Source organism: Neoarius graeffei, chromosome 15, assembly GCF_027579695.1.
Source record: "Neoarius graeffei isolate fNeoGra1 chromosome 15, fNeoGra1.pri, whole genome shotgun sequence".
Classification (NCBI taxonomy): Eukaryota; Metazoa; Chordata; class Actinopteri; order Siluriformes; family Ariidae; genus Neoarius; species Neoarius graeffei.
This window is the reverse complement of record NC_083583.1, coordinates 53,387,678-53,410,474: the sequence shown is the minus strand read 5'-3', so window position 1 is coordinate 53,410,474 and position 22,797 is coordinate 53,387,678. Positions and strand designations below refer to the sequence as shown.

The following is a 22,797-nucleotide window of genomic DNA, read 5'->3' as shown; positions in this document are numbered from 1 at the left end:
GAACAATATAAAGATATTTAAGGAACGTGGGTACAGTTGAGAAAATAAGAGCAGGTAATGAAAGGAAAAAAGTCAAGAGATACTTTTCTTGGGACAAATTTGATCAGATACCACGGTTTAACACGTAAGCCAAACACACAAGATGTGAGTGGTAAGATGGCGTCCAGATGGCTTCATTCATCTCTACAACAGGGAACAGGCTATGAGCTCTCCAGATTTTATATAGAGCTCAGTGGGGAAACAGCTGTTTATAGAGGCTTTGCACTGTCACGTGACCCCATAGCAATGTTAACTAGGGTGCCATGACAGGGGGCACACTTGTAGTGCTTCATTCAGCCAAGATTGTTGTTATTGATCAGTATGGGAAGGTTCTGCTGCATTTTTGGACGTGCAAATCGTTTTGAACGAAACTAAGACATCAGATTTTTTTAATTTACGAAAAATAACTCATCATCGGGGGAAAACTAGAGAAATTTCTAAATGTAGAAGGGGAAAACATTCAGCGGGACTCGGTGTCAAACGGAGAGATCAAAAACCCTTCCGGTATGCTCACTTCATTTCCATGAAGGTTTAAAAAATTTAAATTTAATAAATGAACCTCAACACAGCAGCTCTGCACAGCCTAATCTTCACTTCACTAAATGCACTTTAATCTTCAGAATTAAAGTGCATTTACATTCGGGGATCCTTTGGACCCAGTCTTTATGGGTAACACCTGATGCTGATTTGAGTGCAGTCAGCACGCTGTTTTCACAGAGACTTTGTGAAGTATTGTGACAGTAGACGGGTCTAAGTGCAGGGAGAGTGTTTATTAGCAGGCGTGATATGTACAAAAACAAAACACAAATGAAACCGAAAGCAGAGTCACAAATATGGCTAGAAACAAACGTGATAATGATAATACTTCACAAAGCCTCTGTGTCCTTATATGCATGTGCTGATTGCACTCAAATCAGCATCAGGTGTTTCCCATAATGACTGGGTCCCAAGCGCGTGCACAACGTGCTCCGAAGGATCCCCAAATGTAGATGCACTTTTTAAGTCTCGGTGAAGGTGAGGTTGTGCCGAGCCGCTGTGCTGATGCTCATGTTCACTTCACTGTACAGTATAAGAATGAGCACCGCGCTGCAGTTGTGGAATATTTTTCTAAAATTCTTAACTTCGTGGAAATGAAGTGAGCATACCGGAAGGGTTTTTGACCTCTCCGTTCGACACCGAGTCCAACTGAATGTTTTTTTCCCCATTTTTCCCTTCTATGTTAAGAAATTTCTCTAATTTTTTTCCCATGATGATGAATTACTTTTCATTCATTCTCATTATCTCTAGCCGCTTTATCCTTCTACAGGGTCGCAGGCAAGCTGGAGCCTATCCCAGCTGACTACGGGCAAAAGGCGGGGTACACCCTGGACAAGTCGCCAGGTCATCACAGGGCTGACACATAGACACAGACAACCATTCACACTCACATTCACACCTACGGTCAATTTAGAGTCACCAGTTAACCTAACCTGCATGTCTTTGGACTGTGGGGGAAACCGGAGCACCCGGAGGAAACCCACGCGGACACGGGGAGAACATGCAAACTCCACACAGAAAGGCCCTCGCCGGCCACGGGGCTCGAACCCGGACCTTCTTGCTGTGAGGCGACAGCGCTAACCACTACACCACCATGCTGCCCTTGAATTACTTTTGGTAAATTAAAAAAATCTGATGTCTTTGTTTCATTCAAAACAATTTGCATATCCAAAAACACAGCAAAACTTTCCCATACTGATCAATAACAACTAACCCATCTGAATGAAGCACTACAAGCATGCTCCCTGTCATGGCACCCTAGTTACCATTGCTATGGGGCCACTTGATGGTGCAAAGCCTCAATAGCCATTATAGCATGGGTGAGAACAAGATAAAGCTTGTTTCATGGATGCTCTACAATATTAAATTAAACTGTAAATAAATTTGTAAAAATATGCTGTTATTTTTAATTAATGAAAAACATTATCGTTGGCAAATTGATGTGGTATAAGAAGAATAAAACAACTGTACATGCTGGAATAGGAAAATAATGAACCCTATCCAGTGTTTCCCCTAAGTTTACTGTTTTTTTGGTTGGTTGGTTGGTTGGTTGGTTGGTTGGTTGGTTGGTTGGTTGTTTTTTTTTGGGGGGGGGGGGGGGGGCTTTGCAGGACCCCTCCCCACGGCTCCTACTACAGAGCATTTGGACCTGAACAAACAGTTAAAGGAATCATATTTAAGTCTTCACATGTATTTTAGAACAATAATTAGAGCAATTTTTTTACAATAGAACTTTTTTTAACAAAACAGTTATTTTACAACAATTTGTTTTACAATAGAACATTTATTTGATAAATCTTTTTTTAGTTCAAAGCGTTTTATTGTCATATGCACAGTAAGGAGCATGTCGTCCTCTTGCACAATGAAATTCTTAGTTTGCCGTCCACCATAAATGCCAAATTACAACAATAAATAGGTGAAAGAAACAATACAAAGTAAGGCAATATAGTACAGAGAAAGGGGGGGGATAAAAAAAAGTAAAAAAACAACAACAGTAGAGTACAAAATGAAGGTCATGTAGTGCAACTAGGTAGTACAGTGCAAAAATAGAGCAATGATGGAATGTAGCAGCGAAAAAGGGCAGTAGTGTGCAAACGTGCAAACATGTGCAAACAAATGTAAACAGTCAAGGGCAGTTTACCATGAGGTAGGTGTTTACAGTTTACAGGGAGGAGGTGCAAAAATAGGCAGTATGATACAAAAATAAGGCAATAAAGGGCAGTAATGTGCAAACAAATGTGAACAAAATGTCCATCCATCCATTATCTGTAGCTGCTTTATCCTGTTCTACAGGGTCGCAGGCAAGCTGGAGCCTATCCCAGCTGACTACGGGCGAGAGGCGGGGTACACCCTGGACAAGTCGCCAGGTCATCACAGGGCTGACACATAGACACAGACAACCATTCACACTCACATTCACACCTACGCTCAATTTAGAGTCACCAGTTAACCTAACCTGCATGTCTTTGGACTGTGGGGGAAACCGGAGCACCCAGAGGAAACCCACGCGGACACGGGGAGAACATGCAAACTCCGCACAGAAAGGCCCTCGCCGGCCACGGGGCTCGAACCCGGACCTTCTTGCTGTGAGGCGACAACGCTAACCACTACACAACCGTGCCACCCCGTGAACAGAATGTGAAAAAACCAAATGTGAAAAGTGATGTAAACAGTCAAGGACAGTTTACAGGGAAGCTATGGTTAAACTGTCCTTGACTGTTGACATTACATTTCGCATTTGTTTTTAAACAAGTATTTAGAGATTAAAATGACATATGAACCGTTTATACAGTTAGGTCCATATATATTTGGACACTGACACAAATTTTGTTTTTTTACCTGTTTACTGAAACATATTCAAGTTATAGTTATATAATGGACATGCACATAAAGTCCAGACTTTCAGCTTTCATTTGAGGGTATCCACATTAAAATTGGATGAAGGGTTTAGGAGTTTCAGCTCCTTAACATGTGCCACCCTGTTTTTAAAGGGACCAAAAGTAATTGGACAATTGACTCAAAGGCTATTTCATGGGCAGGTGTGGGCAATTCCTTCGTTATGTCATTCTCAATTAAGCAGATAAAAGGCCTGGAGTTGATTTGAGGTGTGGTGCTTGCATTTGGAAGATTTTGCTGTGAAGAAAACATGCGGTCAAAGGAGCTCTCCATGCAGGTGAAACAAGCCATCCTTAAGCTGCGAAAACAGAAAAAACCCATCTGAGAAATTGCTACAATATTAGGAGTGGCAAAATCTACAGTTTGGTACATCCTGAGAAAGAAAGAAAGCACTGGTGAACTCATCAATGCAAAAAGACCTGGACACTCACAGAAGACAACAGTAATGGATGATCGCAGAATAATTTCCATGGTGAAGAGAAACCCCTTCACAACAGCCAACCAAGTGAACAACACTCTCCAGGAGGTAGGCATATCAATATCCAAATCTACCATAAAGAGAAGACTGCATGAAAGTAAATACAGAGGGTTCACTGCACGGTGCGAGCCACTCATAAGCCTCAAGAATAAAAAGCCTAGATTGGACTTGGCTAAAAAACATCTAGAAAAGCCAGCACAGTTCTGGAAGAACATTCTTTGGACAGATGGAACCAAGATCAACCTCTACCAGAATGATGGAAAGAAAAAAGTATGGCGAAGGCGTGGTACAGCTCATGAGCCAAAGCATACCACATCATCTGTAAAACACGGCGGAGGCAGTGTGATGGCTTGGGCATGCATGGCTGCCAGTGGCACTGGGTCACTAGTGTTTATTGATGATGTGACACAGGACAGAAGCAGCCGGATGAATTCTGAGGTATTCAGAGACGTACTATGTGCTCAAATCCAGCCAAATGCAGCCAAATAATAATCGGCATTTCATAATACAGATGGACAATGACCCAAAACATAAAGCCAAAGCAACCCAGGAGTTTATTAAAGCAAAGAAGTGGAATATTCTTGAATGGCCAAGTCAGTCACCTGATCTCAACCCAATTGAGCAGCATTTCACTTGTTAAAGACTAAACTTCAGACAGAAAGGCCCACAAACAGACAGCAACTGAAAACCGGTGCAGTAAAGGCCTGGCAGAGCATTAAAAAGGAGGAAACACAGCGTCTGGTGATGTCCATGAGTTCAAGACTTCAGGCAGTCATTGCCAACAAAGGGTTTTCAACCAAGTATTAGAAATGAACATTTTATTTACAATTATTTAATTTGTCCAATTACTTTTGAGCCCCTGAAATGAAGGGATTGTGTTTAAAAAATGCTTTAGTTCCTCACATTTTTATGCAATCATTTTGTTCAACCCACTGAATTAAAGCTGAAAGTCTGAACTTCAACTGCATCTGAATTGTTTTGTTCAAAATTCATTGTGGTAATGTACAGAACCAAAATTAGAAAAATGTTGCCTCTGTCCAAATATTTATGGACCTAACTGTAGTTCTAATTGATTTATAATTCTAATTAGAAAATCAGATAGCTCATTTCTTCTTTCTATAATGTGTTTTCATGCCCCTCTCCACTGCCCATCACTACTCTGATTTATGTGTTGAGTGAAGGAGTACAGTAGTAAACTGACTGTACTCATTTGAAATAACGTAAAATAAATCATTTTCTATGGCTAGCTAACTTGAAGATGTTTACAAAGTGATATATTCTAACATGATCTCACTATGAATATTCATAACATAACATTAGCTAACTTAATATAGAGTATGTCTGAAAACATCACTCACTCTCTCTTTTCTTTTTTTAAATGCCGTATGTCCATCTTTTGCTGCTTGGGGGATTCTGACATTGTTAACTACTGTTCGAATTGAATCGTTTTTGAGCGCACAAGAGGAGAGCAAAGCGGACGGGGAACCAACAGCTTGAGTGGGGGATGTTTCTGCATGGTCCTACTGTAGTGACTGCATCCTCTCCTGTTTTTGCGCAGGCGCTCTTTCCACGTGGTCCTAGCGGCCTGGATTTTTTCAGACCTGAAAGCAGATACGCAGAACCTTTATTTTTAAATTAATTTCTGAGTGGATAGTATCGCCATCCTTGACTCTTGTATGCTGCATAAATGGGAATTTTAAAAATATATTTTTGAGAGTTAAAATCAACTGCAAAGTTGGCATTTGAGCTGCCCCGCTGAGCTAGCCATGCCTGAGTGCATGATGTCACAGCAGGAACTGGTCTTTGACAGCTATAGACCAAAGTCATATAAATAAAAATTTATGGTGAAAGTAAGAAATACCGTCACCGACTTGCTCAACTACGACTGATTTGACTTCATTGATTGTGGGTTGACTCTCACTAAAACAGGATAGGTGTTATAACTTATGCAACATACCGGTACATGTACATGCATGCATTTTCACTGATAAAACGTAAAAAGGCTAATTAAATAATCAGATGAACTGAGGCAATCACATTCTGAAGCAAATTAAATAATCTTATACCGGTAACTTAAACACACAATACAAGTTACATGTATTAATCTAAATGCAGGTAAACAACGTGTTTTTGTTGTTTTATATCCAAATGAGAGTCGGGGCTTACCCGTCTGTGTTCTCGCTTCTTGAAGGCCGATCTTGTGGCCGATTGTTTTGAAACAATCTGACTTTCAGTTGTTCGTTCAGTTCTCCGTTCATTCGCTTCTTCCACGTAAGGGCGAGATGGCAGCGATATTCAGTTTAGAAATAAGACGGCTGCTCCACTCATTCTCTATTTTGTCCATACCAAGGACTCCGCCATTACTGCTCGGCTCAGGCAATTACTAAAACCCGGGACGGAACGGGACGTCACCGGTTTTAGCAACAACCGCGGGGAGGTCACTGCCCAAGCGATATGTCATGTCCCATTCCATCCCGGGTTTTGGCAATAACCCTCAGCTCACACTCCGGGAGGACTGGTGCAACTGAACTTTCCTTTTTCTCATCTCATTCTCATTATCTCTAGCCGCTTTATCCTTCTACAGGGTCGCAGGCAAGCTGGAGCCTATCCCAGCTGACTCCGGGCGAAAGGTGGGGTACACCCTGGACAAGTCGCCAGGTCATCACAGGGCTGACACATAGACACAGACAACCATTCACACTCACATTCACACCTACGGTCAATTTAGAGTCACCAGTTAACCTAACCTGCATGTCTTTGGACTGTGGGGGAAACCGGAGCACCCGGAGGAAACCCACGCGGACACGGGGAGAACATGCAAACTCCGCACAGAAAGGCCCTCGCCGGCCCCGGGGCTCGAACCCAGGACCTTCTTGCTGTGAGGCGACAGCGCTAACCACTACACCACCATGCCGCCACTTTCCTTTTTAAAAAATAAAATAAATACTTTCCTTTTCTTTTCCTTTAATTGTTGGTACTGCACCCTCTTTCAGTACAGGCTTATAGCCAACGCTCCTCAACGGATCAGAGGTCTCGTACGAGTCTTCAGTAAAATGTGCAGAGCAGAGGAGAGACCACTTCGTAGGCGCCCAATGTGCCCGTGAACTTCTCGCAAAATGTGTCCAAATCTTTGCAGTTTGAACATTCTTGGGCCATGAATGCAACGTAAATCCACCTTCTGTCGTGTTGCTGCACCAGCCAGCAACACATCTACGTGGCATGGCGATAAATTAGCTCAGAATGGAGGATCAGAGTTGCAGTCAGCTCTGTGTTTTAGTATAGTGGAAATGGCGACGAGACCGATAGACTTCCTTCTGTGATGTTATGGACATCAAGGTCATTCACTCAGACCGCTACCTATATAAATCACTTTAATCGTAAAAATTACTATATTAGATTTATTGTTAACGCTTAAAACTATTCCTGTGCTATTCTTGAGGTCTTAAGGCATTTATAAACGAAAGTGAGGCCATGGCTCTGCGTGTATGCTTTAAAATGTGTGTGTGTGGGGGGGGGGACGACACTTTCAGGGGGGTGCGGAGTCTCATTGTGGGGGGAGCGCCCCCCCCCAAAATAATGGTAGGGGAAACACTGCTATCATTGATTACTTTCCTATAACAGCACGTACACTCATGTTTGATTGATATGTAGTAAACAGAACTTGAGGTACAGACATTGTACTCGTTTCACAGTCAGTTTCATTTACATTAACAATTGTACAGTAGTTACACAAATTAATGTTATAAGAGTTCATTTCACACTTTAGTCTTTGCTGTATGTCTGTGTGTGTTGGACATTTTGAATGTAAATGATTGTCTGTATTTACAACAGAGAACTACAGACTCCAGAGTGCCTATGAGAAAAATCTCATCATCAAAGTGGTTCTTGTAAGTAGTCTCTTTTATGCCACGTGGAACAAAAACCTGTCATAATGATGCTAAGATATGAACATTTGAACTGACATATTCAGATGTGTCTGTTGACGTCAGTGGCAATCGTGATATATTCAAATTTTCATGTTTAAAGAAGCAGAAATGATGTTTGTTACTGTAATGTTAAGTGTTGATGTAATGCCAAAGATGTGAGCAGTGGTACCTCAGCAGGTAAGGCAATATTAATCAGGAGATAAAGAGGTCAATTCCCAGCTGCTATTGTAGGTCTTAACCCTGCTCCAGGGCACCAGCTCCCTTACAAGCTAAGATAAAATGTATTGTCTCATCTCATCTCATTATCTCTAGCCGCTTTATCCTTCTACAGGGTCGCAGGCAAGCTGGAGCCTATCCCAGCTGACTACGGGCGAAAGGCGGGGTACACCCTGGACAAGTCGCCAGGTCATCACAGGGCTGACACATAGACACAGGCAACCATTCACACTCACATTCACACCTACGGTCAATTTAGAGTCACCAGTTAACCTAACCTGCATGTCTTTGGACTGTGGGGGAAACCGGAGCACCCGGAGGAAACCCACGTAGACAACATGCAAACTCCGCACAGAAAGGCCCTCGCCGGCCACAGGGCTCGAACCCGGACCTTCTTGCTGTGAGGCGACAGCGCTAACCACTACACCACCGTGCTGCCCCAAGAAAAAATATATTATATGAAACATCTGTTTATATTCTATATGTACAGTATAGTCTATAAAATGACAATAAAGAGTTTCTTCACTGTTTTCTTTTAACTTAGGCACAGCACGGTTACAGAAATGCTCATGGTCATTGAGCTTTATCAGTTCTTGCTATTTTGGGTTTCGAGTAAAACATGTAAAACGTAATTGACCATACTGCATATAGTGTGCATATGCTCAGAGATAAAGTCTTAACAAAAGTGACCGCATTAATCTGTTGTACTTACATACAGCCCTTTTTTAACCTCTGTCTTGCAGTTTCAGTTTGTAAATTCATATCTCAGCCTTTTCTACATTGGATTCTACCTCAAAGACATGGAGCGTCTAAAGGAGGTAAGAGAAAGCAATAATTCAGCTCCCAGGCAAATACTAAAGATTGCTGAAAAGATGCTACACCAGTTGGATGGATGGATGGATGGATGGATGGATGGATGGATGGATGGATGGATGGATGGATGGATGTGCATTTGTGACTGCTCACAGCATTTGTATTGGTATTGCTGTGGGTGATATGCATCTCTCTTTGGGAAATCTTCCCACAGCTTTCGGTCTCGATACATCTGTCTCACTCTCCATGTAGCCATCTGTCTTTTGATTCCTCAAACTATTTGCTGGAGTTCTTTCTCCTCTGGTGCTGTAACTCAGAAACAGCACGACATGCCTCCTAGTACTAGTGTATGGCAGTGGGTTGATGTTTGCTTGAAAAAAAATGTCCGCATTTAAAAAAATTCTTTTTTTTTTTGGACATATGTAGCAATAGTAAACATGAATGAATAGGGCTATTACCATGTGCATATTTATGCTGGAGACAGAGAAAATGTGAAAACGTCAGTGCTTCCTGTTTCAATGTAATTTGTCCTATGGACAGTTGCTTGTCACACATTGCTTGAGTTATGTGGAGTAAGGATTATAATGCAGCATATACGGTACAATGGCTGTGTACTTTTAACGTGGCTACGTCTGCGTGAGGTTAAATAAAACAGTCTGACAAACAGTTAAATTCCTGATGTAATTTATAGTCATTAGAGCTATGTGAAAAGCAATACAGGTGTTTTAAACCTCGTCTTCTTTCCCAACTAGGCCCACATCTCAGACTGTAGGATGTAATATGATGACTCATTCGATTGTTTTCTCTCGCCTTATAATTCACTCTTGTGTTTTCCCAAAGCAAAAAAGCAACCGGTCAGAAATACTGCAGTCCGAATGATTAGATTTATATGTGGCCTCTCATTTTGAAGCAACTTTTACTGGCGCGTCTGTTTTTCTACATCTTTACAGGCTAAAATCCAAGTTGAACATTCTCTCAGGACACATGTAGCAATTAAAACACTTCACAGCCAGGAAAAATATAATCATTTTTGTGGCAGTATTTTATCATCTAGTCTGTCTTTTTTTATGTGTTGTGCATGACCTGCAGATGCTAGCAACACTGCTGATCATCCGCCAGTTCATGCAGAATTTGAAGGAAGTGCTGCAGCCTTACCTGTACGAACGCCACCGCCTGGGAGAACTCACTTTGCGTGCTGTCTGGGACCTGCTAGTATCAGCATTAATAAAGTATGGACGTCTGGCAGTTGGAAGGGCATATATGTCTCCCAGCAAACCCAGCTTCCCCGGGCAGGGCCTACAGGGAGACCAGCAAGGTCTTCTGGGCCAGCAAGAGCGCCATGAGCGTAAGTGTTTGAACGGAGGCTGCGGTGTCCCAGATGAGGAGACTGAGGAAGAGGCTGGAGCGAGAAACAGTGCAGAGGAGACAGAGGAAGAGAATACCATTGATTGTGGCCTCAAACTGCGCAAAGTTAACTTCATCGAGAAGGTGGATCGCAAATCTATTGGTTGCGTAAGTCCCATGGAAGATAGCTTCCTAGAGGAAGGGAGCCCCACCATGGTGGAGAAGGGCATGGACCCAGCTTTGGTCTTTGAGATGTGTGACGATGATGATGATAATATCATCCCAGAGACAAAGGAGCAGATCACAGAGTCATCTGGGCCTGACAGCAGTGTGCCGCCGAAGTTGCGAAAGCGAGGACGGAGTCTGGAGAGAGCTGACAGTAAGACCAGGAGGGAGTCATGGATGGATCCCCCTGAGGAGCAGGAGACCATTTCACTCACCCAAGCTGAAATTGAGAGCTGCATGCAAACATATGAGGTAAAAGTGCTGTCATAAAGAGATTTGTTATTAACGATTTGTCTTCTGTGTTGACCTTATGGCACTGATTTAATCATAATTGTAGTGTAATTATGCACACACATGCATAACTAATGTATAGCACAGATTAAAAAAAAAAGGCTGCTGGACAATAAACAATGTGCCAGAAACGATTATAATTATGTACTTTTCTGTGCTAATGTACTAAATCTGGTGAGCTACAATACATTTTAGAGAGCACATAGAATGAATAAATATTATTATTCCATGGCAAAGTTATAAATGTTTCACAGACCAAAGTCTTAGTGTCATGATTAATATACAGTGTAATGTAGCATTTTTTACCATATAGAGAATCTAACCGAGAATGAATATCAGAGTTACTAAATACATATACAGTACCAGTCAAAAGTTTGGACGCACCTTCTTATGCAATGTTTTTTCTTTATTTTTTATGAATTAAAAAGTCACTTCATGTCTTAAAGTAATGATTAGGGTGCATCAGTTGTCCCCTAAAAATGAAAAGTTCCTCCGATCATGATGCATTTTTGTTTTATGTTCCTTTTGGTAAGAAAACACACTGGGTGAAATATTTTGACAAAATTCAAAAGTTTAATGGTGGCACCAGGAGCTCAAAGTTATGGAAAAAGCTGCTATTTTATGACTTTTATGACAAAATTTCGATCACTTTTCATGAAACATTATGGCACCGTATAGAGTATACCAAATATCTTAGATACACATTTTTAGTACATATTCTAAATATATTATCAAGCACAGTTTGAGTTTTAGCTGTTCATTGAATCATTGTTCAACTACTTTTAAACAATACAAATGTATTCTGAATCACATTAATGCTTCTCAATCCCTTGCAAAGGTTCTTAACATGATCTCTGGCTCACAAGAAATCAATCAATGGAGTCCAACATTGTGATTCAAACCTTACGCGAAAACATAAAATAAGCGTTTTTTTGGCAAAAAAATGAACCTCATGGTGCCACCATTAGACTTTTGAATATGGTCAAAAAATTTTACAGGATGTCTTTACTGGTGAAAAGGAACACCCAAACAAAAATGCATCAGATTTTATGAAAATGAGGGCAACTGATGCATCCTAGTAATGATGGATGTCGTTTCTCTTGACTTAGTTAAGCGATTTCTTGACATAATATGGATTACTACAGTTGTGGAATAGGGATATTTACTGTATTTTTATTATTTACTATTTACTGTTTAATCTCAAACGCATTAAGAAGGCATGAAATTGCACTAATTAACTTTTGACGAGGCACGTCTGTTAATTGAAAAGCGTTCCAGGTGACGACCTCATGAAGCTGGTTAAGATAATGCCAATAGTGTACAAAAAGTCATCAAGGTAAACACTGGCTACTTTGAAGAATCTAAAATATCACACATATATTGCTTTTTTTTTTAACTACACAATTCCATTTTTTTTTTTTTTGCGGTCCGGTTTCCATCAAATCCTGCGCTCTGCTTGGCTGGCGAGCGGGTCTGTATCCTACGATACAGACCCCAGTTACGGACCTCTGGCGACTCGCTCGTTCACAACAACAAACATAGTAGCAATTTTTGTCAACATTTATTTTCACATTTCTAAGGAGAATAGCATTAATTTTACAGCATGGATAGTGATAACGACAGTGTTCACAGCGAAAGTGAGTTTTACTACCCTGAGGAAGAAGAAATAAAAGAAAACATTTCAGGAGAAAGCTAAAAACCTGTAACTTGCTAACGCCAAGCAAAAACATGGCTGAATCCTGAATGACTCAATTTTGTTTAAATAGGGGACTACATAGGCGGCAAAATGTAGTTTTTTTCCTGCCATGGAAGTGCACTTGTATACCGAGGAGGAAGCAATTTGCATTACAGCCGTGAATGAGGATTCAAAATTGCATTAATTTTACAGCATGGATAGCGATAACGACAGTGTTCACAGCGAAAGCGAGTTTTACTACCCTGAGGAAGAAGAAATAAAAGAAAACATTTCAGGAGAAAGCTAAAATCCTCTAACTTGCTAACCCCGAACAAAAACATGGCTGAATCCTGAATGACTCAATTTTGTATAAATAGGGGACTATGTAGGCGGCAAAATGTAGTTTTTTTCCTGCCATGGAAGTGCACTTGTATACCGAGGAGGAAGCAATTTGCATTACAGCCGTGAATGAGGATTCAAAATGGCGGCTCTCCTCGGCTCGGTTTTCCCTTTCGGGCGCTCTCGTTTTCTGTTAGAATTTGGTAAAGAAAAAATAAATATATTATTTACCAGCTTAAGGTCGGTCCGTATGGTGAAATACCGTGACCTCGGCCTTGAATACTGACCTCGGCCCAGAAGACCCCGCTCAGTACTTTCAAGACCTCGGTCACAGTATTTCACGATACGGACCTCCCAGCTGCTAAATAACATATATATATATATATATATATATATATATATATATATATATATATATATATATGTTCCATATGTTATTTCATAGTTTTGATGTCTTCAGTGTTGTTCTACAATGTAGAAAATAGTCAAAATACAAAAAAAAAAACCTATGAATGAGTAGGGGTGTACAAACTTTTGACTGGTATGCTACAATCCAATTTCAGCCCCAGTTCCTCAGTGGCTGACTAATTTTGGGGCTCTGCAACTAACCCCATCCCCCCTCCCCACAACTACCATTCACGAAGTGTGAATGGTTCAGCAACATGATTTCCTCATTCTGCAAGTGGTTGCTGAAGTGCCAGAATTTTCAAGCATGTTTCGTTTTCTTAACCCTGAACTGTGCTGCACCTATTTGCAAGTGCAGTAATGAGAAAAAGCCACTGAGAGCCAGAGAGAAAATCAGATTCATCTGCTGTCATGCACAGCAGATCCCTGAATCCAGTTGATCATCTATCTGTGTAGGAGGCCCAGGTCAAGCACAATAATGCACAATAATGTAAGCACAATAATAATGCTATAATCTAAAATAAATGATCTGTATTTATATGAAAATGATTCTGGAATCTACTGAGTAATTGCCATCAGTTCAGATAACCCCATTCAGGTATAGAGATCTTGCATGTGACGTCACAGCTGATCCAGATTGTAACAAACGCCATCTTGTCGGTCAAACGCTATATTTCCGCCTTCTACTTCTGGTTCTACCTTTTCTTCTGGAAAACCCTACTATATACAATTCTACTACAACGGCTGCGGCTACAAGCTCTCCCTACCTGTGCACGTTTTTTATGTTTTTTGTGTGTATTTTTGCATGTTGTTCGTCTGTATCGGACTTCAATATCCACTACAACCGTATGGACTTACTGGACATTGGTTTCCAGCAGAAAATGACGGTTTGTAGCGATTTCCATCGCATGCACAACATTCTGGACGAGATAGCGAGACCAACGGGGTCTCCGTGGATTGTTATCGGGTCTGGCAGGCGAAGGAGGCGGCGTCGGGAGCGGAAGCAAAAGCGAGGCTGCAGGCAGAGCCGGCCTGTTGACTAAGCTCAGAAAACAGCCACTCAAATCTCCACTGCCAAGCCTGTACCTCTCCAACGCCAGATCCATGGTAAACAAGACGGACGATTTGGAATTACAGCTGGAATTACCTTATTCTATTCTATAATCGGCTGGTCAGTGCTATACTAGATACTGATATAAATAGTATTAGTACTCAATACTTAAGTGACTTACCGTTCAATGAGGATTATTTTCTTGTTTACAAGATGCCGTGGCTGACAAATCCTGAATTTCTGTAGAGATAACTGTCCAGAGATTTATAAGCATGCAGTGCTTCACCACTGAACAGCGAGGGAAAGTTGATGAGGTAATTATACATGTCTGGGTATTCCACCTCCGGCAGTTCAATATCCACTGACACGGTCGTGAAAACTACGTCCGGTAAGCCATAAGGGTCACTAATCTGTAGGTCGTTTATTTTAGACATACATCTAGTTATCTATTCATTAGAAAAATTAGCTGTGTAGTCCGTCGGTTGAAATTGATCCATTCTGTACACGAGTGCAGCAGTATTCATCTGTGTTTTTTACCGACAAGATGGCGGCTGTTAACTTTCCGGTCACGTGACTGCAAGATCTCTATAGTAATTGAGATTAAGCGATTGCGTAATACTGTAATTCTGCTTGCATCGGTATAAAGAACATGGCAGCTAAGGAAGAATCCTACTGTTTTTCTCTAAATTGTGAGGAATTGTGTGTTTTAATATACATATATTTGATCAAAGGCATACACTACCGTTCAAAAGTTTGGGGTCACTTTGAAATGTCCTTATTTTTGAAAGAAAAGTTCTTTTCAATGAAGATCACTTTAAACTAATCAGAAATGCACTCTATACATTGCTAATGTGGTAAATGACTATTCTAGCTGCAAATGTCTGGTTTTTGGTGCAATATCTCCATAGGTGTATAGAGGCCCATTTCCAGCAACTATCACTCCAGTGTTCTAATGGTACACCATTAGAACACTGGAGTGATAGTTGCTGGAAATGGGCCTCTATACACCTATGGAGATATTGCACCAAAAACCAGACATTTAGCAGAATTTAGCTAGAATAGTCATTTACCACATTAGCAATGTATAGAGTGTATTTCTGATTAGTTTAAAGTGATCTTCATTGAAAAGAACTTTTCTTTCAAAAAGAACCGTACAATGTGTTTGCTCATTGCCTCAGAAGGCTAATGGATGATTAGAAAACCCTTGTATAATCATGTTAGCACAGCTGAAAACAGTTGAGCTCTTTAGAGAAGCTATAAAACTGACCTTCCTTTGAGCAGATTGAGTTTCTGGAGCATCACATTTGTGGGGTCGATTAAATGCTCAAAATGGCCAGAAAAATGTCTTGACTATATTTTCTACTCATTTTACAACTTATGGTGGTAAATAAAAGTGTGACTTTTCATGGAAAACACTAAATTGTCTGGGTGACCCCAAACTTTTGAACGGTAGTGTATGTACATACATTTATATATTATACAACATTTACAGGTTTGCATAAAACATCTCAGGTAGCTTCCATGTCCTTGTGGTGTGTATAAGTAAAATAGTCTGATCAAATGAACTCTTTGAATTTCCAGGACACAATTCAGGATTATCAGGAAATGTTTATTCAGTTTGGCTACGTGGTGCTCTTTTCCTCTGCCTTCCCACTGGCAGCCATGTGTGCCCTCATTAACAATATCATCGAAATCCGTAGTGATGCCTTCAAGCTCTGTTCAGGCCTCCAGAGGCCATTTGGCATGAGAGTGGAAAGCATTGGACAGTGGCAGGTTAGAATGATATGAACATCACCAAAAAACTTGAACTTTATACACGATCTTTTAAGGAGTGTTGAAAGGCGATGGCATGACTGAATCTTTTGTCACACAGACACTAATGGAGGCCATGGGTCTGTTAGCAATCATTGTGAACTGTTACTTGATTGGTCAGTGTGGGCAGCTACAGAGGCTCTTCCCTTGGCTAAGCCCCGAGATGGCCATCATTTCAATCGTGATCTTAGAGGTACATACGTTCACTACACTTTCACATGTTGCACTGTTCCACAGGATTGTTGCTATCTCCAATACTATATACATACTATATGACACAGTTATTTATTAAATGTTTTCTGCACTTTGCAGCACTTTGCTGTCTTACTGAAATATGTCATTCATGTGGCAATCCCCAACATCCCCAGTTGGGTAAGCGAAGAAATGGCCAAACTGGAGTTTCAGCGCAGGGAGGCATTCAAGGTAGATCTCATTCATAATCAGACTTCAGCAACCTTCAGTATTTTTCATTTCCCCTGCTGGTATGTAATGAATATCTGTTTGGTCCCTGCCAGAAGCACGAACGCCAAGCACAGCAGCACTTCCAGCAACAGCAGAGGAGAAAAAGAGAAGAGGAAGAACGGCAGCGGCAAGCTGAGTACCAGGCGCGGCGTGAGCGAGACGATGGGCGGCCTGACACCTCTGGAGGTGACCACCATCATGAAAAGAGCCAAGGAGGCAAATCCAGATCGGGCGGAGGGGGTGGAGGCTCTGTAAGTGACAAACCGAAGAGACCAAGCTCACTGCTGGCCAACAATAACGTAATGAAACTCAAACAGATCATCCCTCTGCAGAGCAAGTTTTCCTCTGGCACAGCCCGTTCGCCACAGTCACCAACGGGGAGCGAACCAAAGCTCCCAGGCTTCCTTAGCTTCAAGTTCCTCAAGTCTCCGGAAAACAAGAAGGAAGCGGCAGCAGCTTCAACTTCAGCCAATTCTAGCATGGCTGCACTCGCACAGGAGAAATCTCAGTCCCCCAGTAAGTCCTTCAATCCTGGGAAACTGTTTAATTTTGGGAAATCAGATGGTGGGGCATGTGTGAATGGGGCTCAACTCACAAAACCAGGGGAGGGGGTACAGTCAATGGAGAAGCCACTGACAAGGTCTGATCTCAATGATGTGCCAGACGAGATCCCATCACCAGGGGAAGAGGAACAGGAGAATGGACACTCATTAGACTCTGATTCCTCAGGCCCTAAAATTTAAATCCAATAAAAACACCTACTGTAGAAAAATGATTAACAAAGGGATACAAAAGATCCCCTCAGTGCCCTTCAGCACAGTGAAAGACCGAGCCTGGAGGCTGTTAAGTTATACTGTGGGAAGAATGGAAGTGTTGTATTTTGCTGAGGAACCTAGGCTTTTCAAAGGTGACTTCCCCTACATACACACACAATGCCTTTTGTCTACAATACATACAGGAAAGCATGAGCTGCGTTTCTAATGCGTTTTGAAAATGATATTCCTGAAAGAATAGTGCAGTTTTAAGTTGTCATGGTCTGAGAATTGTAAGCGTTTTAAGCACCCTTCGTAGTGTTTAAAAATATTTTACCATCAGTTTTATATCATACAATGAGACCTTCAAAAAAAAAAAAAAACACCACAGATTGACGAGCTGAACATTATCAGTTTGAACTGTGAGTGTTTTTAATCCTGAAAACTTTTGTACTTAAAGCAGCTGGTTTAGTTTAGCAAATGCAGCAGTATTTCATGAATAAGGAGGTGCTGTAAACCTGCAAGTTATAGAAAATCCTGCATCATTAGAACATGTAGTTTAAAAGTGAAGAAAATGCAATACATTTTGAACGACAGTTTGAATAACAGATACACAGGTTTGTGAAGAACAGTCTGGAGTCATTAGGAACATCTGCAGGACTGCATAAAACTTGAGGCAAGTGCGTCAAGGGCAAAACGTGAATGTGAGAGCATAGTGTAAAGCAAGTGACAGTGTAGTGTAAAGCAAGTGACAGTGTAGTGTAAAGCAAGTGAGAGTATAGTGTAAAGCAAGTGAGAGTATAGTGTAAAGGAGGTGTATGAGTGGCTACTTCAAAATACAATCTGTTCTTGCAGAAGTGCAGATAGCTGCTTGAACAGACTTTTCCCTCCTTTGTTAGTATAACCTTAAAACATAGAAAAGGCTGGAGATCGAGACTATCATGGTACTAAAATTAAAAAAAAAAAAAAAATTGTGTGTGAGCCCTCCTGTGCATCTTAATATATTTAACCTAGAGAATAGTATTTGACCTCAAATTTCACTTTTTTTCGGTTCTTACACTGGTATGGTGGAGTGATTTCTTGAGTTGTGAAGAACATTGTGACATTCCCTTGATTTGCAAACTCGAAAGCCTGCTGGACCATCATAAAATACAGGCATTGCCTTGCAAAGGGATTATGTGAGGATGTGTAATAATGCATAGCATTTCCATTTCCACAGTTCATACTAGTTGCAGCCTCAGAGAACATTTTGCACTAAATCCTACTGCTGGTGGGAGGGAAAGACTTTGCTAAGAATAGGAGAACACCAGCTTGCCTCATAACGTATGCAAATGCTTAATTATTGTTTTCATTGCACTGCACTACAGAAGCATTATTAACCCATCTGGTTTCTGTACATCTCGGTGCTTTCTCTAACTTTGGTCGAACCTATTTATTTGCCTATTCATTCCTACCTTGTTTATTTTAGTAATTCCGATTGCATTACTTGCCAAAGCAAAACTAACAGAAACACTTTGTGCATTGTGATAAAGTTTCTTTGTAAAGCCATAACTGCTTGGAATAATTTATCAGAAGATACATTTAGTTTGCAAAAACATCCTTGCAGCTCTGATGACCAGGTTAAGGAAAAAGGAAGAATACATATACTGTAATTTGAACAGTGTTTCAGTGCTGGATACAGAAGGTGGATACGGTTCCGTTAATTCATTATCAGTTCATTTCTGCCATCATATTAACAGTACTAGCTTTAAAATGTAGCCCATAGTTGGATTTCAGCAACCTGCTCATTGGCTGGACTACAAATGAATTAAAATCACAGAAATGGAGTTGACCCCAAACTGTAAATGTAAACAATTTGCAAAGGTTTTTTTTTTTTAATGTTTTATTAGCATTACCCAAAATACAAGATGAACAAAAGGCAAACGATGTGAGAGAAATGATAAGCCAGATAGATCAACAATGGATTTGAACTAAAGCAATTCTGTTTAATACCAGTGAAGTACTTGTGATTTGATTACATTTTTTGTGTAAGAAATGAGTGCTGCCAGGAAAAAACAACAACAACAATACACAGTTTTATTTAGTATTATAGTAATATGATAGGTAACAGGAACTATGCACTTACTTCCTCATTTCATCGACAGAGTTGGCTCAAATAACTGTTGCAATAATACGTCAGCCTGAACAATAATCCTTACTCATCCAGATCTGAGGTTTTACGTCCTGAATGTTGAGTAATGTCAAACAGTAGAATTTTAACAAGATGTGGTAACTGGTCATTTGCGATGTTCACTTTTCAGATTAATGTTGTTCACACAACCCATCTGTGGCCCGATCCAAACTTTCTGAATCAGCTCTGTGCTTTCATTGGATCTTAAATAGAAATTTTTAAATTTTGAGAGACTTGTGGTATTTTGAATAAGTTTCGTCCCGAGTTCTACACAATTCAAAATTGCGGTTGACTTTTTCTAATATTGCGTCTGTGTTCCAGTATAATAAAAATTATATGCTAATCACATATTAATGACCTTACTATTTCCTGTTAACTATGCTTATAGGAAATATACAGGGTTAGTCAAAATTATGTTAACACTTAAATGGTATTCACAGAACATACAGTACATCATATGTGCAAGATGATTTACAGGACGGTCTCAACCTGTTCAACACACAAAAACCAGCGAGCAACAGTACCATTTAATCTGTCACCCATGGCATACGTCTGTCTGCAGGAGAAAAATAATCCATTAGTGTTACCATAATTTTGAAATATATATATATAAAATATAATATTGGCGTTTGTGATGCTTCTTTGGCTGTATTCAGTGCCTTAAGAAGTGTTTTTTGTTTTTTTAAACACACAAGTCATTTAAAAAAGATAAACTGCAATCCATAGCAATGACATTTCATAATCAACTGAGTATTTTAAACTATTCAAATAAAAAGGTGTTATATTTCTGTTGCTTCAAATCAAATTACAGTATAATTCTCAAATATACCTTGTGGAAAATGTTGTGTATTTGGAACTCAGAACAAAGAATCCTCCAGAGTATTAGGGCAACGCACAGGATATTTCTTGACCAGGTAGATATAGCTGTGGTTTAAAATAGATTTTCATTTCAATTTCATTATTTATTAATAACAATATTTCCTGGACAGAAAAAGTCTCCTACTCCATTGTGCAGAAGGAATTTACTCTGTGCAAAGTGAAGTGAAGCGTTGCCTGATGTGGCTGATACCGAGGCACGATGTCTATCTGCTGCAAATTTGAAATAATAAGCTACAATTCGTACCCTGTTATCTTGAGTGTTACTCTGTATTTATGACAATGATGCTGAGTTTTATGTCTTAGTTTAACATGGATGCTGCAAGGTTTCTGTCATATCTGTCCAGCAGTTAATGTCATCACCAGTTAACCATCAGTTAATGTTATTTAATAAGATCAGACATTTATTTTTTAATAATCTATAAGAATACCTTATATGTGACTTAGGAACCGTGGTTTATGTTCGACCCTACTGTGAATAATTAATGGGCTATTGAGTTATACTTTTAAGAAATTGCCACTCGGAAGCGGATATGTACGGTTACAGACAGTGGAAAAAGATAGCCTAGTCATACTCAAGTGTGTAGAATTCCTTCTCTGAAGGCGACCTCACAAACTAACATGCTCTTCCAATACACCACTGTAAAGTTTCTTTCATTTTCAAAGAAAATGATCATAGGAAATGGTCTTATTTCTGTTGATTTATTTTTGTCATATTTTTGTAAGACCTGAAATGGAAGAATAAACAGTTTTAAATTTACCGTGTGCCTGTCTGGTTCTGAGTTATTTTAACTGACCATGATGTTCATGCTACTCATTAGATCCATTCCTTAGTAATAAAAAAGCTATTTAATATCCTATCATCGCATGAGAATTACTACAGTAGTTTCTATTTTTAAACCTACTTTGGTGGTTTAAAAGGCTGTATACACAGTCTGTGTATTGTAATTAATATACGTTTAATAATCAATAAACAGTGTTGGCCCTGTATAGTATGAAGCACACTTTTCATGCACAGAATGACTCTTACTGTGAAAGGCCTTACTTGTATGCATTTGTCCATCTTCTGAAACAGTACAGGTTGTGGTCAGGGGCCATTCCAGGATTTTTTCAAGGGGAAGTACAAAAGCATTAAAGGGCACATCTTCGGTATATTTAGGAGCAAGATCAATGTCTCATCTCATTATCTCTAGCCGCTTTATCCTGTTCTACAGGGTCGCAGGCAAGCTGGAGCCTATCCCAGCTGACTACGGGCGAAAGGCGGGGTACACCCTGGACAAGTCGCCAGGTCATCACAGGGCTGACACAGACACAGACAACCATTCACACTCACATTCACACCTACGGTCAATTTAGAGTCACCAGTTAACCTAACCTGCATGTCTTTGGACTGTGGAGGAAACCGGGGCACCCGGAGGAAACCCACGCGGACACGGGGAGAACATGCAAACTCCGCACAGAAAGGTCCTCGCTGGCCACGGGGCTCGAACCCGGACCTTCTTGCTGTGAGGCGACAGTGCTAACCACTACACCACCGTGCCGCCCCCAAGATCAATGTAATTCTCTTATTTTATATTAAACTTTGGTCAAATATCTGTCACATTTTGCATTTTGTGCAATTTTTTTACCTTGCGCAATACCAGAAAAATTCAGTTGAAATCAAGCCATTTTAGGCGAATTCGTCTGCCTCTGAAAAAAACTTGGCATTTGGATTTCCTGGCAAACGCTGATTTTCGTGACATCACGTGCGGGACGCCTCCTTCTGAATCCCATGTCAGCGTTGGTTTGTTTATGAAAAAACGACCTGGTGGTTTTCTGCAAATTTCTTCGGTGAATCTTTTGCATGTGGCATATGGAAAGTGTGTCTATTATTGCCCATGTATCGCTACTTTCAAAGTCCGATAATCCACAATTAAATCCACCAACTACACATTATTGGGTTAGAATTTGATAAAATACTGCTTGAACAATCTTACCGTTCATTATTGTTGGCCCTGGGTTCTCCTGTATCCATTTCTTGAGATTCTTCTTCGTCTTCCTGGCTCGGGGCTGTTTGCCGATCACACCGAGGAGGCTTAAACCGGTAGGGCCGCGGCCCTTCCACCACCGTATTATTTACATCCCCGGTGTTGTCTCAGTCATCTTCACTACTTGAATCATCATCAAATCCAAACAGATGAAGCCCCAATTCTGACATCTCATTATATTCTTCATCCAAAGGTGAAGTAACATTGAGCTCAGGGAACAATTCCATATTTCAATGCAAAATCGCTAGCTGCTAAACTTGGTCTACACAGACTGCGCACTGAATCCATGCAGGGTCTCTCAGCCTGCTGGCGGATCCGCACGTGACGTCACGAATCTGGATCAATCTGGCTCCAGACTCCCTTGGGATTTTTCCAGACGCATTTTGTTATTTTATTTTTTTCTGCTGTAGACAGATGGCCTTGTGCAAAATTACCCTTCTGGATGAGTGTGTAAAGGGACATAC

The 22,797-nt window shown here is 40.6% G+C and overlaps 1 protein-coding gene across 2 annotated transcripts in view; it reads left to right on the top strand.

Moving 5' to 3' along the window:
- Positions 1-21,066, top strand: part of ano8b (anoctamin 8b) — a 77,027-nt gene extending 55,961 nt beyond the window's left edge. The window contains exons 11-17 of one of the 2 annotated variants that reach the window (XM_060941621.1): positions 7,781-7,836; positions 8,835-8,909; positions 9,994-10,725; positions 15,816-16,007; positions 16,108-16,239; positions 16,359-16,469; positions 16,565-21,066. In XM_060941621.1, the coding sequence (XP_060797604.1) occupies positions 7,781-7,836; positions 8,835-8,909; positions 9,994-10,725; positions 15,816-16,007; positions 16,108-16,239; positions 16,359-16,469; positions 16,565-17,251 (1,985 nt within the window). In that variant the 3' untranslated portion in view covers positions 17,252-21,066. Of the gene's footprint in view, positions 1-7,780; positions 7,837-8,834; positions 8,910-9,993; positions 10,726-15,815; positions 16,008-16,107; positions 16,240-16,358; positions 16,470-16,561 lie in introns of both variants that reach the window. The other variant, XM_060941620.1, reaches the window with a different exon arrangement.
- The last annotated feature ends 1,731 nt before the right edge of the window (positions 21,067-22,797 follow it).